Consider the following 21,271-nt stretch of genomic DNA (forward strand, 5'->3'; position numbering starts at 1 on the left):
CAAAGGATTGTAGAACTTAAAGATAAAGATAATAGGCTACATATAAAGTCTGCTCAATAAAATTATTTCAAGAGAGATTAGCCTACATGTTAATTTTACTCTTATTTTATGTAGGATTATGAAAAGTGTCTCATCATGAAATGGTAGGCTATAACTTAACAAGTCAGGAAGTCATCAGGCATCTTCAGAGCCGCTGCTTTCACTTCCATCCACTTCAGCCGTGGACGCATCTGAGCGCAGTTGATCTCTGTGACAAGATCTCGAAACTTCAGCTGAGCTCTCAGATATTTAAGATGAGAGGATACTTACTTGGAATACTTGTGGTCCCACTTTTGAAACATTGCCTTTGCAGTGATGTGGTGAACTTTGATGGAGACATCAAGGACTTTGTAGTTGGTAAAAGTAAGTTGTTCGTTCTTACTGACCATCGACTACATCAGATGAGACTCGATCTTTCTGAGGAGAAGAGGAAGGACATCACTAATGCCACTCATCAAAATAGAGTCAACATTCTAGTGCCTTTTGACGACAACGACACCCTGATAACCTGTGGGACCTTTAGAGATGGATATTGTGAAGTTCTTGATCTGAATGACATTACAAAGACTATTCACTATGAAAGTATATCGGTAGGACCGAAACAGAATGAGAAATCTGTTGCGTTTATAGCAGGTCCAAGTACCAGTAGGTACCTGTTAGTTGGGAAAAAGGACGAACAAACAAAACCTCAAGATCCGTATCCTATTGTTAAATTGTGGAACATTTTCCAGTCTCAAATTGGTGGGATTTTCAACTACATAGACGACGGATCAACCCCCTCCATCAAGAGCACCGCTGGAGATGTGGAGTTTGTTGACGGATTCCAGAGAGTTTCTCCCTCAGAGTCGTACTTATTTCTCAACGCAAAGACTGACTCTGAGAGGAAAGTGTACGTCCTGCGGATGGACAGCAATAAAAGAAAAAAGACAGAGATCTTCAAATCCCTACAGGCTGCAACGATAGAGTGCTGCAATGATAAAGCTCGTCCAGTGCTCGTCGCCTCCACCGTTATTCCCCCAGGGAACGGTGTTATTTGGGCAGGAGTGTTCAGTGCGGAGGATCAGCAGGATCCGGAGAACACCGCGCTGGCTCTGTACGACATCAGTACAGTTCGAGGCCGAGTGAAGGGTTTCTGCACTACTGGTGATGAAACATGTGATTCTGAGGTTGTAAAATACTTTTTTTAAACGTTACGTTATTTTACTGGATTGAGTTATGTGTAATAACTATAATAGAAAAGAACAAAACTTAATTTCACTATTCACCAAAGTCATAATATTCTTGTTCTTTGTATTGCAGAGTGGTAGTAATCTCCAGCCGCTCTCAGTGGTGTTCAAGTACAGCTCAATGTCATCAGTGGCAGCAGTTAGAAGTGGATCCTGGATTGTGTTGTTCATTGGAACCAGTGATGGACAACTGATAAAGGTCTCCTTCACCTCTCAACAAGTTTTCATTTCTAAATTCCTGCCCTCCATTTAATCAGTTGTTTACCTCTTCATTGGCACTACTACAAATCACATGCAATTTATGATTTGTATTTCTGTTTGTGTTTCTAGCTGGTTTTGGATGAGAAATTCACACCAGGCTGTCCTGTAGTGCTGTACAAAACTGATGATGAACGAGCAGTGCTTCCCAGAATGCACTTTGATCCAGTAGATTTCAAATATATCTACATCGCTCTGAGGAAAGAGGTGAGGTTTAGAAATGTGCAATTACTTCACGCGTGTGTTACATTGAATCATCATACTTATCTCTTTCTGCTCATGTTTTTGATGTAGCTCAGAAGAGTGTCTGTGGTTCAGTGTGTTAAATACATCTCTCTGAAAGACTGCAGAGCTGCTCTGGATCCTCTCTGCGGCTGGTGTGTGAACACACAGGGGTCAGTCTGCCTTTATCACACATCACACATGCAATCTGCTCTAGGCTGCATCATCACCTAACAATAATATGCCTAATGGTTCACAGTCTTTTAAGTTCTTATCATCTATTCTATATGGTCATGATGTGCAGTGAGCAAACAGATCTGTACGTGATAAATTGGTTGATGCTGTTTTTATCTAGATGTTCTACTCAAGATGAATGCTCAAATTCTTCATGGGTGTCCATCCCAAAAAACTCTCTTAAGACACCGCTGCTTTCTTTTCAGATGACAGAGAATTCTTATAGAAAGGTAGAGGGTCTTTATCTTGAAGTATTTATCATGATTTAGGGAATATATTTAAGAAATAATTTATAAGAACAAACATTGCTCTCTCCTACACAGGTTACTCTACATCTTGCCTTGAGTCTGGAGAGCACAGGAAATCCCGGCTTCTCATGTTCCTTCACCACAGGAAGTGTGAATCTGTGTGACGGGTCTGATCTGACTGCAGTTTTCCCAAACTGCTCCTGTAGCTTTTCAGACCGAATACTTTATACTGGAGGTTGGTTTTCTTTTAATGAAGTTGTATATGCACTATTATACAGCAAATTTCTGTAGTCAGAATATGATTTTTTTAATAACCATAAACATTTTTGATAATCTATTCAGTTTCAGAAGTTTCTGCTACTGTTGCTATCAAGGATCAGAAGATCACAGAAACACTGACACTGAGGAACTGCTCCAGTATCACAGATAACACAAATGCTTCTTATACACAGTGAGAAAATGAAATTCAGTGTGAAGAATAATGCAGTAATGATAACACAAAGCTTTTTAGGTTATATTAATACATGATATGTGCCTGAATGCAGGTGTGTGCAGTGTGTCTCATCTGGGTGTCAGTGGTCCTCTTCCTCTCAGCGTTGTGATTGGACACATGGAACTGGACCGCAGTTACACATACAGGTGAGAAACTGTATTCTACAATCCAGTGCTTCATTATGTATTGGGAAATATGTATACCTTTATAAAGATTCAATATGATATTAATTCATTGTTAATAGCTTGAATATCATTGTGTTGACTGAAGAAAGCTCAGGAAGTAAATGAACCGCTCAGTTCTCTCTCTTTTTCTACTTTTTAGAATGCATGTAAAGATCTACTCTCTGAGATTATCTATAGAGTAAGTGTCATACTGATTATGAACCCAACTTCACAGAATAGGGATGTTGTTTTTTCAGTTTGTTCCTATTTCAAATGGATGTGACTTTACAAGAGTTTTTGTTTCATTTTTGAGGAACTATTTGCTTTTAAAATAACTTTAAAACAAAAGTTGCTTTCTATCAGTAAATGGCTTTTTAAATTGTGTATTTATAATTTATAAAATTAATTATTATTTATAAAATGTACTTTAATTTCTGTTTATTAAAAAAAGCTTTGGAAATGTATTAAGTGAATATTGATTTTTTTCTTCTTTACTGCGTGCAACATGTTGTGTCCTGTAGAAGCCAGAGATTCACTCTCTTGAGCCCAACAAGGTTTCTTTCCATGGCAGAAACAATGTTTCATTAAGAGGAAGGAACCTGGAATCTGTCACTAAAATCCATATTCAAGGGGATCAGGACTGTATTCCTAAAGAGTGAGATTCTGTGTGTTTGTGTTTAGCTGTATTTATGAATGTGTGTAGATTGAGATAAATGATACTGTATATCTGTGCATGAATGTTCCCCTCAGATCTCCAGTGTTTGATCGCTCCAGTGACACTTTAAGGTTCCACATTCCTCCCAGTGGAACTAAAGGAACAGTCAAAGTGTGTGTTGTTACTCCTGACGACCGTTGTCATGGTAACAGCAGCATCACTTACGGTTCCCAGCCCAGCTGCTCAGGAATACAGCCCACAGTCTCCTGGAGGAGGTAAGAGCTTTCAGACCACTGGCAGATCAGCTTCCATATACCGTCAGTGCCTTGAGATGACATCGGCACATTATAATTACTTATTTTAATGTCCTACAGCCCATTTTAGTCACAGAATTTGCAAGAATGCTGTTAATGTGGGGAAAGAGTATTTTGCATTGTAATGATCTGCAAAATTACTGTCGATGAAAAAAAAAGATCAAATGCAAGACAGCAAGAAATGAAAGCAGAAGTGAGAGTCAGGTCATTTCCTGCAGGTTTTGTCTTAGTTCTGAGAGCTGCAGTTTACTATACGTCTTTTGTGTGATCTAGACTTATAGTAAGAGCAAACTGCTTCCTAACAGCCAGACTGTTTTTATGCTTTTGACAGGTTAAATTCCACTGGTTGCTGAAAGTCTTGTATTGTGTCTCTTTGTGTTTGTGTGTGTGAAAGTTACATGCAGGAAAGTTAGTGGGAGGAATTAAAATGTCAATACTTAACTTTTACTTTAACATTGTTTATCATGTATTATTGACCTAAATTGGTTTTAATATCTCTTCATTCAGTGGCGGAAGGAAGATTGATGTTCAGGGGAGCAATATGGAATCTGTGGAATCAGTTATTGTCCGTCCCTCTGATAAAGTGCTTCAAACACAATACAGCAAAAGCTCAGGGGTAAGACTGACACACAGAGGTCAAAGGGTGAATTAGCGAACGCTAATTTTGCAGTGAATTTTTGAGATCAGAAACTTGCAGTATGACATGTAAAACTCTTATATGTCAAAGAATCAAGGGGATAAAACCTTTAATTAAAGTCATATTGGTTTCATATTTTCATCTTCTCTCATTTCTCAGTATGTGTGGTTTTATTCCCCCCGTTATGATGGCAGTGGACTGTTAAGCTTATTGATGAAAGTTGGGAACACCACTGTGGGCTGTGTAGGATATTTTTCCTACGAACCTAATCCAAAATTCACTGGATTCACAACCTTTCAGGTGGCCAACGACCTACTGGTCAACATTCAGGTAAAGAATTGCTAAAAGCCGAGCAAGATCTGAAGTTAATTTGAGTAAACACAAATTCATCTTTTGGATCTCTATTTCTCAGAAAAAGGCAGATGCATTGAACTTGAGTATGAGCGAGGTGGATGTGACGGGTCTACAGGGAGAGCAGCGGTATCAGTGTGTTTTGGAGAAGATTGAGTCCAATGCCGTCATCTGTAAGATTAAAGGAGAATCAGGAGCCGTCACATCAGTGGACTCAATAACTGTACGTCTGTTTTTGATATTTTCAATTCTTTGGTAAATCTATAGACATAGATTCATAATTAATGAAGTTCATAATTAATTTGAATGACTTTATGAGATTAAAAGATATTGCTTTTGTCATTTCAGATCACGATTGGGAATTATGTTCTCAGGATGGGGAATACAAAGGATTTGTTCTGCCTCAGTCCACATAATGCACCTGGCCAAGTATGAAAGTGCAATGAAAACACTCACAGAAAAAGATATTATATTTTAAAAAATGTAAAGTTTTTTTGAAAAAGGCTTACAATTATTATTTGCTATTTCTAGAGCTCTTTACTTTTTATATCTGCGCATTTCTATGCAATTATACATTTGAACAGTTTGCATTTTCTTAAAATATTCAGCTTTAAAATGTGAAAATTTGAAAATTAAAAAATTTGTTTTGTCATACTTTAACTATTCAACAAACTCTGCGTTGAAATATCCCGTTGAAATAAAGGTCTTCTTAACACAGATCTGAATGGTTCTACTGTATATGTATCATCATCACAAGTACAGATTCCACATTATTATTATTATGCCAGAATGTGTTCCATGAACCGATGAGTTAAATAATGATTTTTAATGTAAAGAATTAAGTTCTTAAACTGATTTAGCCTACTTTCTTTCTGCATATGGCTACTGTAGGCTACTAATGTAGGCCTATGTTTTTTCTATCGTCTGTGAAGTGCGTGATATTTGTGTCCAGTACGATATTTGTTTCATATTGATTTTCAGAGCTTTACATAGGAGTCAGGACACTAATACGAATGTTATTATTAATCAATTGTTATACAAACTACATGGAAAAAATCTTCCTTCATAAAAAACCCTTCCTCTTGATGTCATCAGATCATTTCTAAAACGTTTAGGCCTATTCTACTTTTTAATGCTTCGGTATACAAATGACCGCAGATCTTTGTTCTTTTTTTTATTTTTATTTTACGTTTCACTAAAGTAACTTTTTGGATAGATAAATGTTTCAGAAAGTAGGCTACAGTTTCTCTGTATTTAGAACACATTTCGATAAGAGTTTTTTTAAATTTATAATAAATATAAAGTCTGCTGTCAATAAAATGCTTTCAAGAGAGAGTAGCCTACATTGTTCCTTTTACTCTTATTTTATGTAGGATTATGAAAAGTGTCTCATCATGAAATGGTATAACTTACAAAACAAGTCAGGAAGTCATCAGGCATCTTCAGAGCCGCTGCTTTCACTTCCATCCACTTCAGCCGTGGACGCATCTGAGCGCAGTTGATCTCTGTGACAAGATCTCGAAACTTCAGCTGATCTCTCAGATATTTAAGATGAGAGGATACTTACTTGGAATACTTGTGGTCCCACTTTTGAAACATTGCATTTGCGGTGATGAGGTGAACTTTGATGGAGACATCAAGGACTTTGTAGTTGGTAAAAGTAAGTTGTTCGTTCTTACTGACCATCGACTACATCAGATGAGACTCGATCTTTCTGAGGAGAAGAGGAAGGACATCAGTAATGCCACTCATCAAAATAGAGTCAACATTCTAGTACCTTTTGACTACAACAACACCCTGATAACCTGTGGGACCTTTAGAGATGGATATTGTGAAGTTCTTGATCTGAATGACATTACAAAGACTGTTTATTATGAAAGTATATCGGTAGGACCGAGACAGAATGAGAAATCTGTTGCGTTCATAGCAGGTCCAAGTACCGGTAGGTACCTGTTAGTTGGGAAAAAGGACGAACAAACAAAACCTAAAGGTCCGTATCCTGTTGTTAAATTGTGGAACACTTTCCAGTCTCAAATTGGTGGGATTTTCTCTAACATAGAGGACGGATCAACCCCCTCCATCCAGAGCACCGCTGGAGATGTGGAGTTTGTTGACGGATTCCAGAGAGTTTCTCCCTCAGAGTCGTACTTATTTCTCAACGCAAAGACTGACTCTGAGAGGAAAGTGCACGTCCTGTGGATCGACAGCTCTAAAGAAAAAAAGACAGAGATCTTCAAATCCCTACAGGCTGCAACGATAGAGTGCTGCAATGATAAAGCTCGTCCAGTGCTCGTCGCCTCCACCGTTATTCCCCCAGGGAACGGTGTTATTTGGGCAGGAGTGTTCAGTGCGGAGGATCAGCAGGATCCGGAGAACACCGCGCTGGCTCTGTACGACATCAGTACAGTTCGAGGCCGAGTGAAGGGTTTCTGCGCTACTGGTGATGAAACATGTGATTCTGAGGTTGGAAAATACTTTTTTTAAACGTTACGTAATTTTACTGGATTGAGTTATGTATGATAATTCTAATAGAAAAGATGTTGCATGACAAAACTTAATTTCACTATTGACTAAAGTCATAATTTTATTTTGGTATTGCAGAGTGGTAGTAATCTTCAGCCGCTCTCAGTGGTGTTCAAGTACAGCTCAATGTCATCAGTGGCAGCAGTTAGAAGTGGATCCTGGATTGTGTTGTTCATAGGAACCAGTGATGGACAACTGATAAAGGTCTGTCTCTAAAATATCTTATTCTTCACTAATTTCTGAAAAACCCTCCTCTGAAGATAGAATAAGGCTGTAAGTAAGTTTTATGTTATTGTGCTATTTATGTTATTCACGTGGTCATGAAAATGGACTCTATAGGTTTGAAAATGGTCATGACATTACAATGATACTGCAAACACAAGAAGTGTTTAGTCAAAATTAGATAAATAGTGCTTTAAATTTCATGGCAACTACCCATATATTAAACCTTTATTTAGTTGCAATAAAATCAATGTAAACAAAACAATGCGTAAAAGTGAATAAAAGGTAAGCAAATGAGGTCTATGTGGGGGTGGGGGGTTAGGGTTATATTATATTATAATAAATAATAATAATATATAAATAATAATAATTTAAATAGGACCTACACAGAAACTTGGAGTGCTTTGTAAATTGCTCATATTTTCTCTCTGACTCTCTTTCGGTGTCTCAGTCTGTTTTAGTTTCTGTTAGATCTGTTTTATAGTTTTTAACTTAGTTTCTCCATTTCTGAAAAACTTGAGCACTTTTGTGGAATCTGTGAATAATCATACGGTGACAGGTACTCGATATCTTAGTGACATGAATAAATTACATGAATAAAGCATCACAATCATATAATTATTTGATTTGAGTAAAGTTTGGATAATGATGCGGTTTGTATTTTTAGCTTATGTTGGATGAGAAATTCACACCAGGCTGTCCAATAGTGCTGTACAAATCTGATGATGAACGAGCAGTGCTTCCCAGAATGCACTTTGATCCAGTAGATTTCAAACATATCTACATCGCTCTGAGGAAAGAGGTGAGGTTTAAAACTGTACAGTTCATAAAAAGTGATACTCAACATTTAATATATATATATATTTTATTTTTTTCTTCATGCTTGACAAAATTTGTGAAGCATATAGACTTTGGCACCTTTTCACGATTTCATGATGCTGCATTTTTATTAACTGTAAATATAGCCATTTAAAAAAAAATCAAGTGTAATTTATATCACCTTACGTTTTATTATCCTGACATTAAATTAAGAAACTATCTAACACTGCTGCAATGGGTTTTACTAGAGCTGCTGAGGGAACGACTGTAACTGACAACAACTTTCTTCTGACTGCTGTATTCAACCTATCTGGGTTTTTATTTCTCATTTTTAAAAGTAATGGGAACACAATAGTGGATGTTTACTAGCTTTCTGCTCATGTTTTTGATGTAGATAAGAAGAGTGTCTGTGGTTCAGTGTGCTAAATACATCTCTCTGAAAGACTGCAGAGCTGCTCTGGATCCTCTCTGCGGCTGGTGTGTGAACACACAGAGGTCAGATTCATATCTGTTGCACTTGTAAAGTATTCATTAAGTATATGCTAGCTACTTAATAAAACCAGTAACATGGCCAACATGATGCAACCTGGCATAACAAATGCTATATTTCTGCTTGTCTAGATGCTCCACCGAGGACAAATGTTCAAAATCTCCATGGATGTCCACCCCAAAAAACTCACTTCAGGAACCTCTGGTTTCTTTTCAGGCTTGGGATGACAAATCTTCCAAAAAGGTATTATTATATTTGTTTGAAATATAACTATTTTTCATCCCTTTGACAACATATTAGCAATTCCTAATGACATATCAATACCCTCTCCTACACAGGTTACTCTATATCTTGCCTTGAGTCTGGAGAGCACAGGAAATCCCGGCTTCTCATGTTCCTTCACCACAGGAAGTGTGAATCTGTGTGACGGGTCTGATCTGACTGCAGTTTTCCCAAACTGCTCCTGTAGCTTTTCAGACCACATACTTTATACTGGAGGTTGGTTCTCTGTCAGTGCAGATTGGTGTAGTCGTTTGCCTATTTGTACCGAATGTGCACTTGTAGTGTACTTCATATTTTTTAAGTATTTAAAAAAAAACTGTACTTGTAGATATGTTATGTATTAACAAGAGTACACATGACTAAACTCTTACCACACTTAAGTACACTTCAAAAAGTGCACTTCATAATAATGTCAAAGTAAAACAATTACTTTAAAGTATATTTTAAATCATTGTTTTAATAAGTCAAGAACTTAAAGTTAAATTTGAACTGTAGTGTCATTCAATGCGTTAATATATTTTAAATGTGCTAAATTGCAACCTCATCATTGCAAATGTATCATTACAAATATATTTAAAGAGCTACATGACATACAAGTTTCAATAGAAATGACATAACTTTTTAGTTTAGCATATTTCAGACGATGGACTTTATGCACAGCTGCACTACTTCCTGAACTTTAGCCAGCTCCTTTGTTTCCTGTCTGCCATTATTGGACAAACTGATTAATCCAGGTGTGCCTGACCAACAACAATAATCAGGCACACCTGGATTAATCAGTTTGTCCAATAATGGCAGACAGGAAACAAAGGAGCTGGCTAAAGTTCAGGAAGTAGAGCAGCTGTGCATAAAGTCCATTGGAGTAATTATGACATTATGTATTCTTAAAGGGATAGTGCACCCAAAAAATTTAATTATTTCCTCTTGACTTCCATAATCTTTTATTTCTCCATACTATGGAAGCCAATGGAGTCCATCAACTTTCAACACTCAAAATATAATCTTTTGTGTTCAGCAGAAGAAAGAAATGTATACAGGTTTGGAACAACTTGAGGGTGAATAAAGGATGACAGAATTTTCATTTTTGGGTGAAATATCACTTTAAATATGTCAAAAGTACTTTTAATTGCATTAAAAAATATATATATATATTTTTTAAAGAATGCTGTAGTATACTTGTTTTTTCACAAGGGTTTGTAGAAAGGCTGAAGGATTTTGCTGTATCAATCTTATTTTATTAATGTAGAATTAAGCTGTTTACTGTGAATATGAGAGATTTCCGATTCATCAACTGTTATAGGTAAATAACTTGAAGAGTAGCGTAGTTCAGGAAATGGTGAAACTATTTGTTCATCAAACCAGTGAGTATATGATTACAATAATAAATTAAGAACAATTTTAAGATATTTTGCAATATCAAGTACGGACTGTTTTGGTACAACTGGAAGCGCATGACACCAGAAGCCATGCATTTATATGAAGCCAACATTCAAAGTTAAAAATGTCCGCTTCTGCTAGATTAAAATAAGGTGGATAAAAGACAATTAGCATAAGGGATTGCCAAATAACAGATCAAGAAAGTGTCAGACTCAAATCAGCAATACATAACCTATGATGACAACATACATAAAATATGCTGTATTCCGAAATTGCCTTCACTAATTTACACACACACAAAAAAAAGTCATTTTTCCTATAATCTGTTTGTTTTTTTGCATTTAAACTCAGGAACTTGTAACATTGATATGTGTGACTTGTATCAGTAATATATGTGTGTCTGTTCGGCTGGAGGAAAGTTCTGTCTAAACTCTCTGACCACAGAACACCCGCACAAGAAATGTCTTGTTTCCACAAGTTATTTCCTCTCACTTTCTCAGCAACTGTAACCATGGTAGTAAGCCTCAAGTCATGACACATCTGAAGCCGCAAAAAAAAAAAAGAGACAAGTCTGAGCTGATCAAATTTAGTATATCCTGCATGTAATGCAAGCCACTTTGGATTCAAATGTTTGGCACATGCATACAGTAAATATAAATATGAGAATCCTGAGTCCTGATCAAACTTCTGTTGTTGTGTTTTGTGATGACTAACTCTGTCCAGAAAGCCAAGTAATTCTTAAAATCTCATTCTGATTTTTTTGTAATCCATTCAGATTTAATCGTCTCAGCTATAGTTGCTGTAGAGGATCAGAAGATCGCGGAGACGCTGACACTGAGGAACTGCTTGAATATCACTTATAATTCACCAAATCCTTCATATACACAGTAAGAACTGCACCGCCTCAAAGAGATTCTTTCATTCTTAAAAGTACCATTAAGTGTTTTGACACATTTCAGTCACATTGTTACATTAAATAAATGCAGGTGTGTGCAGTGTGTCTCATCTGGGTGTCAGTGGTCCTCTTCCTCTCAGCGTTGTGATTGGAAACATGGACCTGGACCGCAGTTACACATACAGGTGAGACAATGTTTAACGGACCAAACAACTCAATGCAGTAAATCTGCTTATTGAGAAATAACAATCTTCATAAAAAGTCAAGATGATTAATTTATGGCAGCAAGTGAAAATAGCAGTATTTTATTTGCATTAAGTCTAAATAGTTAGATGGTAATTATACTTATAGTGCAAATTGTGGCAGATACTATTTGCACGTCAATATATTAGTTTACTATAAAACTGTACAATAACACTTTTTTATATTTTCTTGTTTCATATTTAAAATAAATGCCTCTCCGAGCTGACATGCGATGGGAAAAGGGAGAAAAATGTGTTCAGAAAAAGGCGCCACTACTTCTGTTATCAGCACAATTTTATTCGTAATTTTGTCTGGCTCAACCAGAAAATGGTGGCCACAGAGTTAGTGTAAAGAAACGAACTAAGAAAGCAGGCTATTTGCACTTAATTTATTGTTGATAGCAGAAATATCATTGTGTTGAGTGAAGCGAAGTCAGGAAGTAAATGAACCGCTCAGTTCTCTCTGTTTTTCTGCTCTTTAGGATGCATGCAAAGATCTTTTCTCTGACATGGACTACAAAGTAAGTGTAATACTGAGTGCTGAGGATTTTGTTTTTAGAAGCACCAAAGGCCATGTAATGTTCTTTAAAATACTTGCATCTCAAAACAAAATGTTCAATAACTTATATATACTGTGCTAGATTATAGTGTTTTTTCGTGTCTTTGTCTGGATGATGTTTTCAATCAGCCCATCATGTTGTGTCCTGCAGGAGCCAGAGATTCACTCTCTTGAGCACAACAAGGTTTCTTTCCATGGCAGAAACAACGTTATATTAAGAGGAAGGAACCTGGAATCTGTCACTAAAATCCATATTCAAGGGGATCTGGACTGTATTCCTAAAGAGTGAGATTCTGTGTGTTTGTGTTTAGCTGTATTTATGAATGTGTGTAGATTGAGATAAATGACACTGTATATCTGTGCATGAATGTTTCCCTCAGATCTCCAGTGTTTGATCGCTCCAGTGACACTTTAAGGTTCCACATTCCTCCCAGTGGAACTAAAGGAACAGTGAAAGTGTGTGTTGTTACTCCTGACGACCGTTGTCATGGTAACAGTATCATCACTTACAGTTCCCAGCCCAGCTGCTCAGGAATACAGCCCACAGTCTCCTGGAGGAGGTAAGAGCTTTCAGACCACTGGCAGATCAGCTTCCACATACAGGCATGTTTATGTCATTGTGGGGAGTTTCTGTTGACTTTCTGTTAATTTTATTATAACCAGGACTAAGTCCAGGGAGTGAATTTCAAGGGGGAACAGAGCACATGTTCAAAATGTAGAGGATTTTCTTATTTTATCCATAAAATAGACTCCAAACACTGAACATTTCATACATACTAAAGTGAGATTTTCTGCATCTATGGTTTATAAATATAAAATATGTCCCAACTAGGTTCCCCCCAGTGAATCTCGGCCAGTTCCACAACTGATTATTATTATTTTAGTTATTTAGATATTTTATATCCCTTATAGAAACCTTTCTTTAAGAATACGTTTTTAGTATATTAGTTATATATATATCATTATATATATATATATATTCTGTATAATGTATTTTTTTATTATATGTAGTATTATTTTATACCAGATTCACCTTCCCTGATTCTGAAGTCTGCTTTTTGATTAAATTGTTTTAAATTTCTCTTCATTCAGTGGTGGAAGGACGATTCATGTTCAAGGGAGCAATATGGAATCTGTGGAATCAGTTATTTTACCAAATTCTGATCAAGTGTCCCAGACACACTACAACCGAGACACAGGGGTACGAAGTGCTTATTACTGTATGCTTGCATTGGGCTATAAGTGAGCTATTACTCTAAAAACTTTATCTGACATATGGAAATCAACAGTCAAATATAAATATTTTACACATATATGCATGAGAACTTTGTCAGGTTGTTTAATTAATTTACTGCTAGTAAATAATTGTAAAACATTATTTATAGTATTCCCAGTTTATATGCTTAATTTAGTCATATTTTTAATTGTCTCTCTTTCTCAGGACATGTGGTTTCACTCACCTAGTTATAATTATTATAACAGAGATTCATTTAGTTTAAATGTTGGGAACTCCACTGTGGACTGTAAGCATTTGTCCTACCTGCCTGATCCAGACTTCACTGGATTCACCACCTTACAGGTGGCCAACGGCCTACAGGTCAACATTAAGGTGAGTTTAGTATTACAGTGAGTTTAAGATCAATGTGCAGTGCAGTCTGCATGTTTTGGCATGCATGCTTATGTTTTATCAGGCCCTGGTCTTAAAAACTCTCAGAAAATATATTATTGTGACTGTGAGCAATCATTGTTTTTGCACATCAGCATGTGAATCTCACAACCTCCACACACCATCCTACCTCTATTTCTCAGAAAAAGGCAGATGCATTGAACTTGAGTATGAGCGAGGTGAATGTGACGGGTCTACAGGGAGAGCAGCAGTATCAGTGTGTTTTGGAGAAGATTGAGTCCAAAGCCGTCATCTGTAAGATTAAAGAAGAATCAGGAGCCGTCACAGCAGTGGACTCACTCAATGTGAGTCTGTTTTTTATATTTTCTTGCATATGGTAAACTTCAAGAGATATTTTATGATAGATATTATAGATAATTTCTTATATTGTAATTTCAGATCAGCGTTGGGGGTTTTGGTGTTCTCATGACAGGAAAACGTCCAGAGTATTTGGTGTTTTTTTCTATAGTATTTTCTTTAATATGCTTATTCTTTATTCTTATCTTTTGCACTTTGTTATTAATTTTTCGAATGTAACACACTATCCAATCTGTTTGTTCTATTCAATTTCAGATACCCACTAACACACAGCCTTTATAATTAAAATGATGCTGTAAAGTCCTGTTTATACCTATAAGTCAGAGATCACCACAGTAATATTATTCTTATATCATGTCTCACTCTTCTGATCTGGTCAGATCCATACTGTGGAGCTGTTCTCCAGACAGCAGGTGGCGCTTTACACTCACTTATTATAATACACCGTAAAAACAGTCATTCAAAGTTCCTACAGAGAGGACAAGTCAGCTATTTAGTACTGTTGTACAATTATTTTGTAGTAGAAGGCTTTGAGTGTATATTTTTCATTGTACCTACACAATTCCATTGTTCTCTTTATTCATCTTATATTTTATAGATGTAATAAGTATACTGCAAAACAGTATAATTACAAATAAACATTTTACAATGCTTTTCTTCAAGTCCATTTCAGATTATTACTACATATAGGACTTATCTCAGCTATTAATTGTAATTTTATTATACTTTATTTCTAAATATTGAGCAATACATACAGTAATGTGTGCCAAAATAAATCAGTGCCTTTTTGCAAAAATTTCACAAAATGGAAAGAGGTGAAAAAAGAACACAAAATGAAACCAAGAAAAACAACGGTTGCTCTAAATCTAACAATCCCGTATTTGATGTTAGACTTAGTTTCCTCTATTATTCTGCTAATAAGAGTCACTTCAAATGACCTTTGTGAAGAAGAACTGCTTCAAAGAACTAAATTTACCATAATTATTCTGGCAGAAAAGCATAATTATTAAACCCATAAATACACAGATTAACAAACATTTACAATTACAGCACATGATTTGAGACACAATCCATCACAGTGATAAAAATAAAGGTAAGGAGAGAGAGAAAGAGAGAGACTGCTATCACTATAGCAACCAGACGAGACGTATTCCTGAGCTCTTCGCTTATGGAAGGATCAATAGCACATTATCTTCTAGGAAAGCCACTTCTTCATATTTGTGTTGTGTTTTTTTTTTTGTTTTTTTAACAGATAATTTAGAGTTAGACGGGGAGTCTGAGAGGGTAAATTAATTCACCCTTCTAATTCAGCTATATATTAGAAGATATTTGTTTTTAATGACTCTACAAGTTTAAACTATTAAACTCAAAATATGGAGAAAATATGTGTATGTTTTAAATATTGTGTTTCATGTTTCATAGTATTATCATAAATAAAACAATAGACTCCAAGCACAACTGTCCAATATGCTTACAAAAATCTTTACCAAATTTGTATTATTTTTAAATAAAGGGTGAAGATGCCAATTTTCCGCTGGACATCACTTTTGGCCACTATGATTTCATCAATTTGTAAACTTATTTAGGTTTCACATCAGCAAGAGAAATGCATCAGCTAGCAAACCCTTCAAGGAATTAGAACATCATTCACAGAAGCATTGTGCTCACACACACACACACACACACACACACATGAATGCTCCCCTGGATCACAGCAGAGAAACACGCAGTCCCGAACTCTCAGAAATTAACCCTACTGAGGCTTTTGGGAAAAGGGCATCTGCTTCCAATAAGCCCTGGTTAATACTTGTTATCTGCACATTCAGGGGTTTGGAGATTTCTCCGAATCCCCGTCTGAACCTCCCCTCACAGATCCGACTCGCAGAAGGAGCGCCACAGGCTGCCACCACGTCCCTGAGGAGACCCAATGAGATTTATGTCCAGGAATGAATAGAAATATGGAAATATTTATGAAACTGAAAATAATTATGGAATGGGCGTAAATATGTTTATAAACCTGACCAAACGGCACTTGTGACGGCAGAGGACGAGGTGTTCTGTTTTTGTTGGGAGGACTGTGCGAGTATTAATGAGCTAGTTGAAGAAAGAGGTCTTATTAAAGTAACATATTTGCACATTTCTTCCAATCATTTCCACACATTTTTATACTGAGCAAATGATCTCATATTATTAAACCTGTCACATAAACCTTCCTGCATTTTTAATTGTTTAGCATTTATTAAGCTATTTTCTAACTCCACACAAGTTGTGTAGGGATATTTGATCCCGTGTGTGTGGTGTGTGTGTGTGTGTGTGTGTGTGTGTGTGTGTGTGTGTGTGTGTGTGTGTGTGTGTGTGTGTGTGTGTGTGTGTGTGTGTGTGTGTGTGTGTGTGTGTGTGTGTGTGTGTGTGTGTGTGTGTGTGTGTGTGTGTGTGTGTGAGAGAGAGAGAGAGAGAGAGAGAGAGAGAGAGAGAGAGAGAGAGAGAGAGAGAGAGAGAGAAAGAGAGAGAGAATGGTCATAAAACTGTTCAGGTGGCCTATTCACCCTCTGGCTAACACGACAGGTGACAGCTCTGTGCAAAGGTATTCTTTTCAACTCTTTATAGAGCCATTAAACAATCTGTGAGCAAGCATTCTTGGAATTACCATTAGATATGAAACATTTGTGAGGTAAATTCTACAAATTAGATTATTGCAGTGATTCAGTTATAGGTCCAGTCCAGTGTTTATAGTCGACTCTTTCTGCCTGACTAAATAAAAGTGCCAAAAGCATGTGAAGACTGTAATCAGAGAGAGACTAAACTGCAAGGCAAACAAACCGGCTTTCCCAACACTAATTTAGACTCAGTAAATCTCATGTGACAAGGTGAGCTGAAGCAAAAGACTGAAAGAAAGAAAGCAAGACAGACAGGAAGAAACAGTTAAAACACTGATCTTCTTTGATTAAAAAAATACCTTAACAAGGGAAGAGTATAAAATAAATACAAAAACAAAACATCCCACATTCATGAAACGGACATGAGTGAGAAAACAATAAATGCTTCACATTCATTAACAATTTGATAATCATTACAGTCTATTTCAATAAATATCTATTATAAAATAACGAAATAAAACTAAATAAAATCTGCTCCAAGCCATGAATGAGAATTATTTTTATTAAATGATTCACATTAATTAACAATTTGATAATTATTAGTCTTTTCCCATTAAGTAAAGTACAAAAAAATAATTCAAGCTCCAGCCATGATTTAGAAATAAAATGTCTCAAATGTCTCTTGAATATGAGAAAAAAATGCTTCACATTCATTAAAATTTTATAATTATTAGTCCCTTTACAGTTAACGTTTTTTTTTTATAAGATAAAATCCGCTCCAGCCATGAATGAGAAAAAATGCTTCACATTAATTATCAATTTGATTAGTCTATTTAAAGATAACATAAAACAAAACTCATAAAAACTGTGAATATAACAAATGAATAAGGCAACAAAAAGAGGAATAGCCGTTTACTTATGTGAATGTTTGAACTCAAAGGCTTTGAAACCAGGCACTTATTTCACAACCATTAAAACAAGTAAAGTATGTTACACCAATACAGCACCAAACCTTGTGTGCCATTAATCAAGTTTACTGTATGTCATTTATTGTGATTTGGGGCATGATGATCTGGGGGTTTTCTGAGAAATCTCTCTGTGATTGTAATATCCAGACGTTCTCATTCAAGCGTTAACTGTGTTCAAGTATTATCTGCAATGCATGTTGGGACATTGCTATCAGGATGATATTGATAATACAACAATATTAGCCGCATTAGTACTGTCCTTGAGTTAGCTGGCACTTTGACAGAGAGAAGAAGAGAAAAGAGCGAGAGAAAGAGAGAGAGTGTGCATCAGAAGGGGAGGAGCTGCTGATGGGTGATCCTACTTGTCTGGCGTTCTGCCACTTTGTTCTAATCACCACTTCCTAGAAATCCATTTCCTGGTGTGTGGAATTCTGGGAAGCCTGCTGTACTGTAGGTAATCCCAGAGAAATTCCTCTCATCTCTCATCTCCTTAGACCATGAAAGAAGACACTCTCCTTCCATCATTCGGTGTGCACATCAAGGTTACGAGTGTGTGTGTGTGTGTGTGTGTGTGTGTGTGTGTGTGTGTGTGTGTGTGTGTGTGTTGTGTGTGTGTGTGTGTGTGTGTGTGTGTGTGTGTGTGTGTGTGTGTGTGTGTGTGTGTGTGTGCACGCGCGCTTCTACCAGGAAGGCAGATGCCCTTCTGGGAACACATCTTTTGTTGCTGGTAGCCAGAAAGCGTTTCAGGAGGCAGAAGAGAAAAAGTTTTTCACTCATTATGTTCCATCTACATGGCTCCAGCTGAGCACAGTGATGCTGATTCAAAGAGAGAAAGAATGAGAGAGAGAGAGAAGGAGAGAGAGAGAAATGAGAAAGAAAAAAAACAAATCTATGTGCATAACAACCAAATCTATTAGTGTGATGGATATTGACTGACAGGAAGACAAAATTAAATACGGTCATAATTTACTCACCCTCATGTTGTTTCAAATCTGTTTGAATATATATATATATATATATATATATATAAATTTGGAATGGAGCACAAAAGCAGACATTTTGAATAATGTCCTGGTTGCTGTTTTTTTTTAAATCCAGTAACAGTAAATGGAGACTGGAGCTTTCAAGCTTCAAAAGGGATGCAAAAGTAGCATATGAAGTATCATAAATATGATTCATGAGTTTTTTCATTCTTCTGAAGTCATGTTTGGTTGAGAAACAGACTTAAGTTTAATAAGAATTCTTGACATTTGTGAACAAAATCGTTCACACCGGTTCTGTGAATCAAATCAACCATCTGATTAAAAAATATTTTAGTCACAAGGATGATTTGTTCACAAACCAGACATTAGCCCCTTTCACACATTCAGTCTTTACTGGTAAATTACCAGTAAGAGATCATGTGTGAACAGGACCTTTTAAAAAATACTGGTAAATTGGTTCCGGTAATTTACCAGTAAGGGAAGTTGTAACTAACAGTAATTTACCGGTAATGTGCTCTGTGTGTGAACGCGGAATGAAGATTACTGGTATGATCACGTACAACGTCAGAAGTTCAGAACACGACCAATCATAAAGACTTATGAAGATGACGTGTTTACATTAAGCTTTTTAATAGTTTTTCTATTCAAATACTCATCTTTGACCGTTGCACCACGTCTCGCAGCTCTTTCAACGTGTCACGCTCGAGACCCAGCCTTCTTTTCCATTCATACTATTATGTGTCTCTTGTTTTTAAGAGCAAAACCGCATTGTTTGATCATCCTCTTATCCCTTTCACTCAGACGATATAGTAAAACTAAAGCACTTCTCATCACGTTTAAAGATCACTTCTGATAACTGCCATCACTGAATTTTCTCTCATTAATATTTTCTGTGAACAATGACCCAAAGCTAATGCATAGACTACTTTTACAATACTTGTATGATGCTTGTGTGAAAGTGTCAGTACCATTTAATGTGATTGCATAGAAAAGAGGGTCCCACTTTATATTAAGTGGCTTTAAGTACTATGTATACTAACTTACATCGAAAAATAAGTACAATGTACTTATTGTGTTCATGTTGTATTGTAAAACACTTTTGCTGCTATTGCGGTGTGATATGGGTAAGGTTAGGGACAGGTGTGCTGGTATGGTTAAGTTTAAGGGTGGGTTAAGGTATAAGGGAAGGGTCAACAGTGTAATTACAAATGTAATTACATACATTAATAATTACCGCTGTAACTATATGCAGGTATTTAAAAAATATAAGTACAATGTAAAAAACATGTATGTACACAATAAGTCCATTGTATCAAATGATTAATTTCAAAAGCCACTTAATATAAAGTGGGACCGAAAAGGTCAACAAACATATTCCTTAAAATATTTATTTTGGATTTTCACAGAAGACAGAAAAACATACAAGTTTGGAATGACACAATATTAAAACTATAGTTGCCATGATTGAAGAACCATTTTTGGTTCTCCAAAGAACCTTTCAGTGAACAGTTCTTAAAAAAAATTTTTTTTCTTTCTTAGTGGTTGTCATTTAAAAAAATCTAAAGAACTTTATTGGCTAAAGAATCTTTTGTGCAAATTGTGCAATGGAAAGGTTCCATGGATGTTAAAGGTTCTTCATGGAACCATAAATGGCAATAAAAAATCTTTATTTTTAAGAGTGCATGATGGTGATTAAATGATGACAGAATGTTCATTTTAGCTCGAACTATCCCTTTAAGGAGTGTGTGAGAGAGTGAGTGGGTGAGTGAGTGAGCGACAGAGAGAGTAAAACGATGTGTTAGAGCTGTTATGCAAGTCTGTCTCCTCACACTCCAACCTCCACTCCGTCTTCGCTCTTTTACACACTCCTTTTCTGCACCTTTAGTTAAAAATAGCTGCTAAAGGTTAACTACTGTGCATTCTCATCAAGCCCAGCGCAGACCCACCAGTTTGCAGAATCAGTGCTGTGTTTTTGCCTTCATCATATATGCCGAGAGCCATATGGATCTGCTTGCGTCTGAATAAACGTGTGGCTCAGGCCAGGGCAGGCTCACTCAAATCTGTCTCTGACACATGGTGCTTTATTATCAGCTTGAGTTTGTCTCTGTGTTGCATGTGTGATCACATGGGTGTGAGAACACAGTGCCCTGTAGTGCACTTAGTGTACTGAGATAAAAGAAAATCTAATAAACAACTGTCATTATCAGGACACACAAATGAAAAATGCACTGTTAAGCAGGGCGCACACTGCGATTTATAATAGTCCTTTACGATTATTGCTTGTCAGAACATGATCCTCGCTGTAAGCCATGTCACACTGTAAGATCTCAGTTGTCAATGTCAGACTGTACGACAGTCAAGACGTGTTAAAAATGGACGTACACGAAAAGAGAAAAAACTCCTCTGGAATTTTACATCATCATTCAATGACACATTCGGTGACAGTACAAGTGGGATTGAAATGGTGGCAACAAAGAAATCTCTAATGT

At 36.4% G+C, this 21,271-nt stretch overlaps 2 protein-coding genes across 2 annotated transcripts; both read left to right on the top strand.

Moving 5' to 3' along the window:
• Window positions 1–214: 214 nt before the first annotated feature.
• Window positions 215–5,564, top strand: LOC307004232 (plexin-C1-like). Its single transcript, XM_079623333.1, has 15 exons — window positions 215–1,205; window positions 1,339–1,464; window positions 1,596–1,730; window positions 1,818–1,918; window positions 2,101–2,209; window positions 2,303–2,462; window positions 2,570–2,678; window positions 2,773–2,866; window positions 3,045–3,083; window positions 3,406–3,539; window positions 3,635–3,814; window positions 4,361–4,469; window positions 4,650–4,820; window positions 4,903–5,064; window positions 5,190–5,564. The coding sequence occupies exons 1-15, from the start codon at window positions 294–296 to the stop codon at window positions 5,274–5,276; spliced, it is 2,628 nt and encodes an 875-aa protein (XP_079479459.1). The 5' UTR covers window positions 215–293; the 3' UTR covers window positions 5,277–5,564.
• Window positions 5,565–6,272: 708 nt separating this feature from the next.
• Window positions 6,273–14,894, top strand: LOC307004238 (plexin-C1-like). The gene is made up of 15 exons (XM_079623339.1): window positions 6,273–7,304; window positions 7,443–7,568; window positions 8,254–8,388; window positions 8,800–8,900; window positions 9,027–9,138; window positions 9,234–9,393; window positions 11,330–11,441; window positions 11,541–11,634; window positions 12,174–12,212; window positions 12,402–12,535; window positions 12,631–12,810; window positions 13,343–13,451; window positions 13,692–13,859; window positions 14,060–14,221; window positions 14,316–14,894. Exons 1-15 carry the CDS (start codon window positions 6,393–6,395, stop codon window positions 14,451–14,453), a joined length of 2,682 nt encoding a protein of 893 aa, XP_079479465.1. The 5' UTR covers window positions 6,273–6,392; the 3' UTR covers window positions 14,454–14,894.
• The last annotated feature ends 6,377 nt before the right edge of the window (window positions 14,895–21,271 follow it).

The sequence above is a fragment of the Phoxinus phoxinus genome (assembly GCF_949152265.1).
Source record: "Phoxinus phoxinus genome assembly, chromosome: 9".
NCBI classification, from domain to species: domain Eukaryota; kingdom Metazoa; phylum Chordata; class Actinopteri; order Cypriniformes; family Leuciscidae; genus Phoxinus; species Phoxinus phoxinus.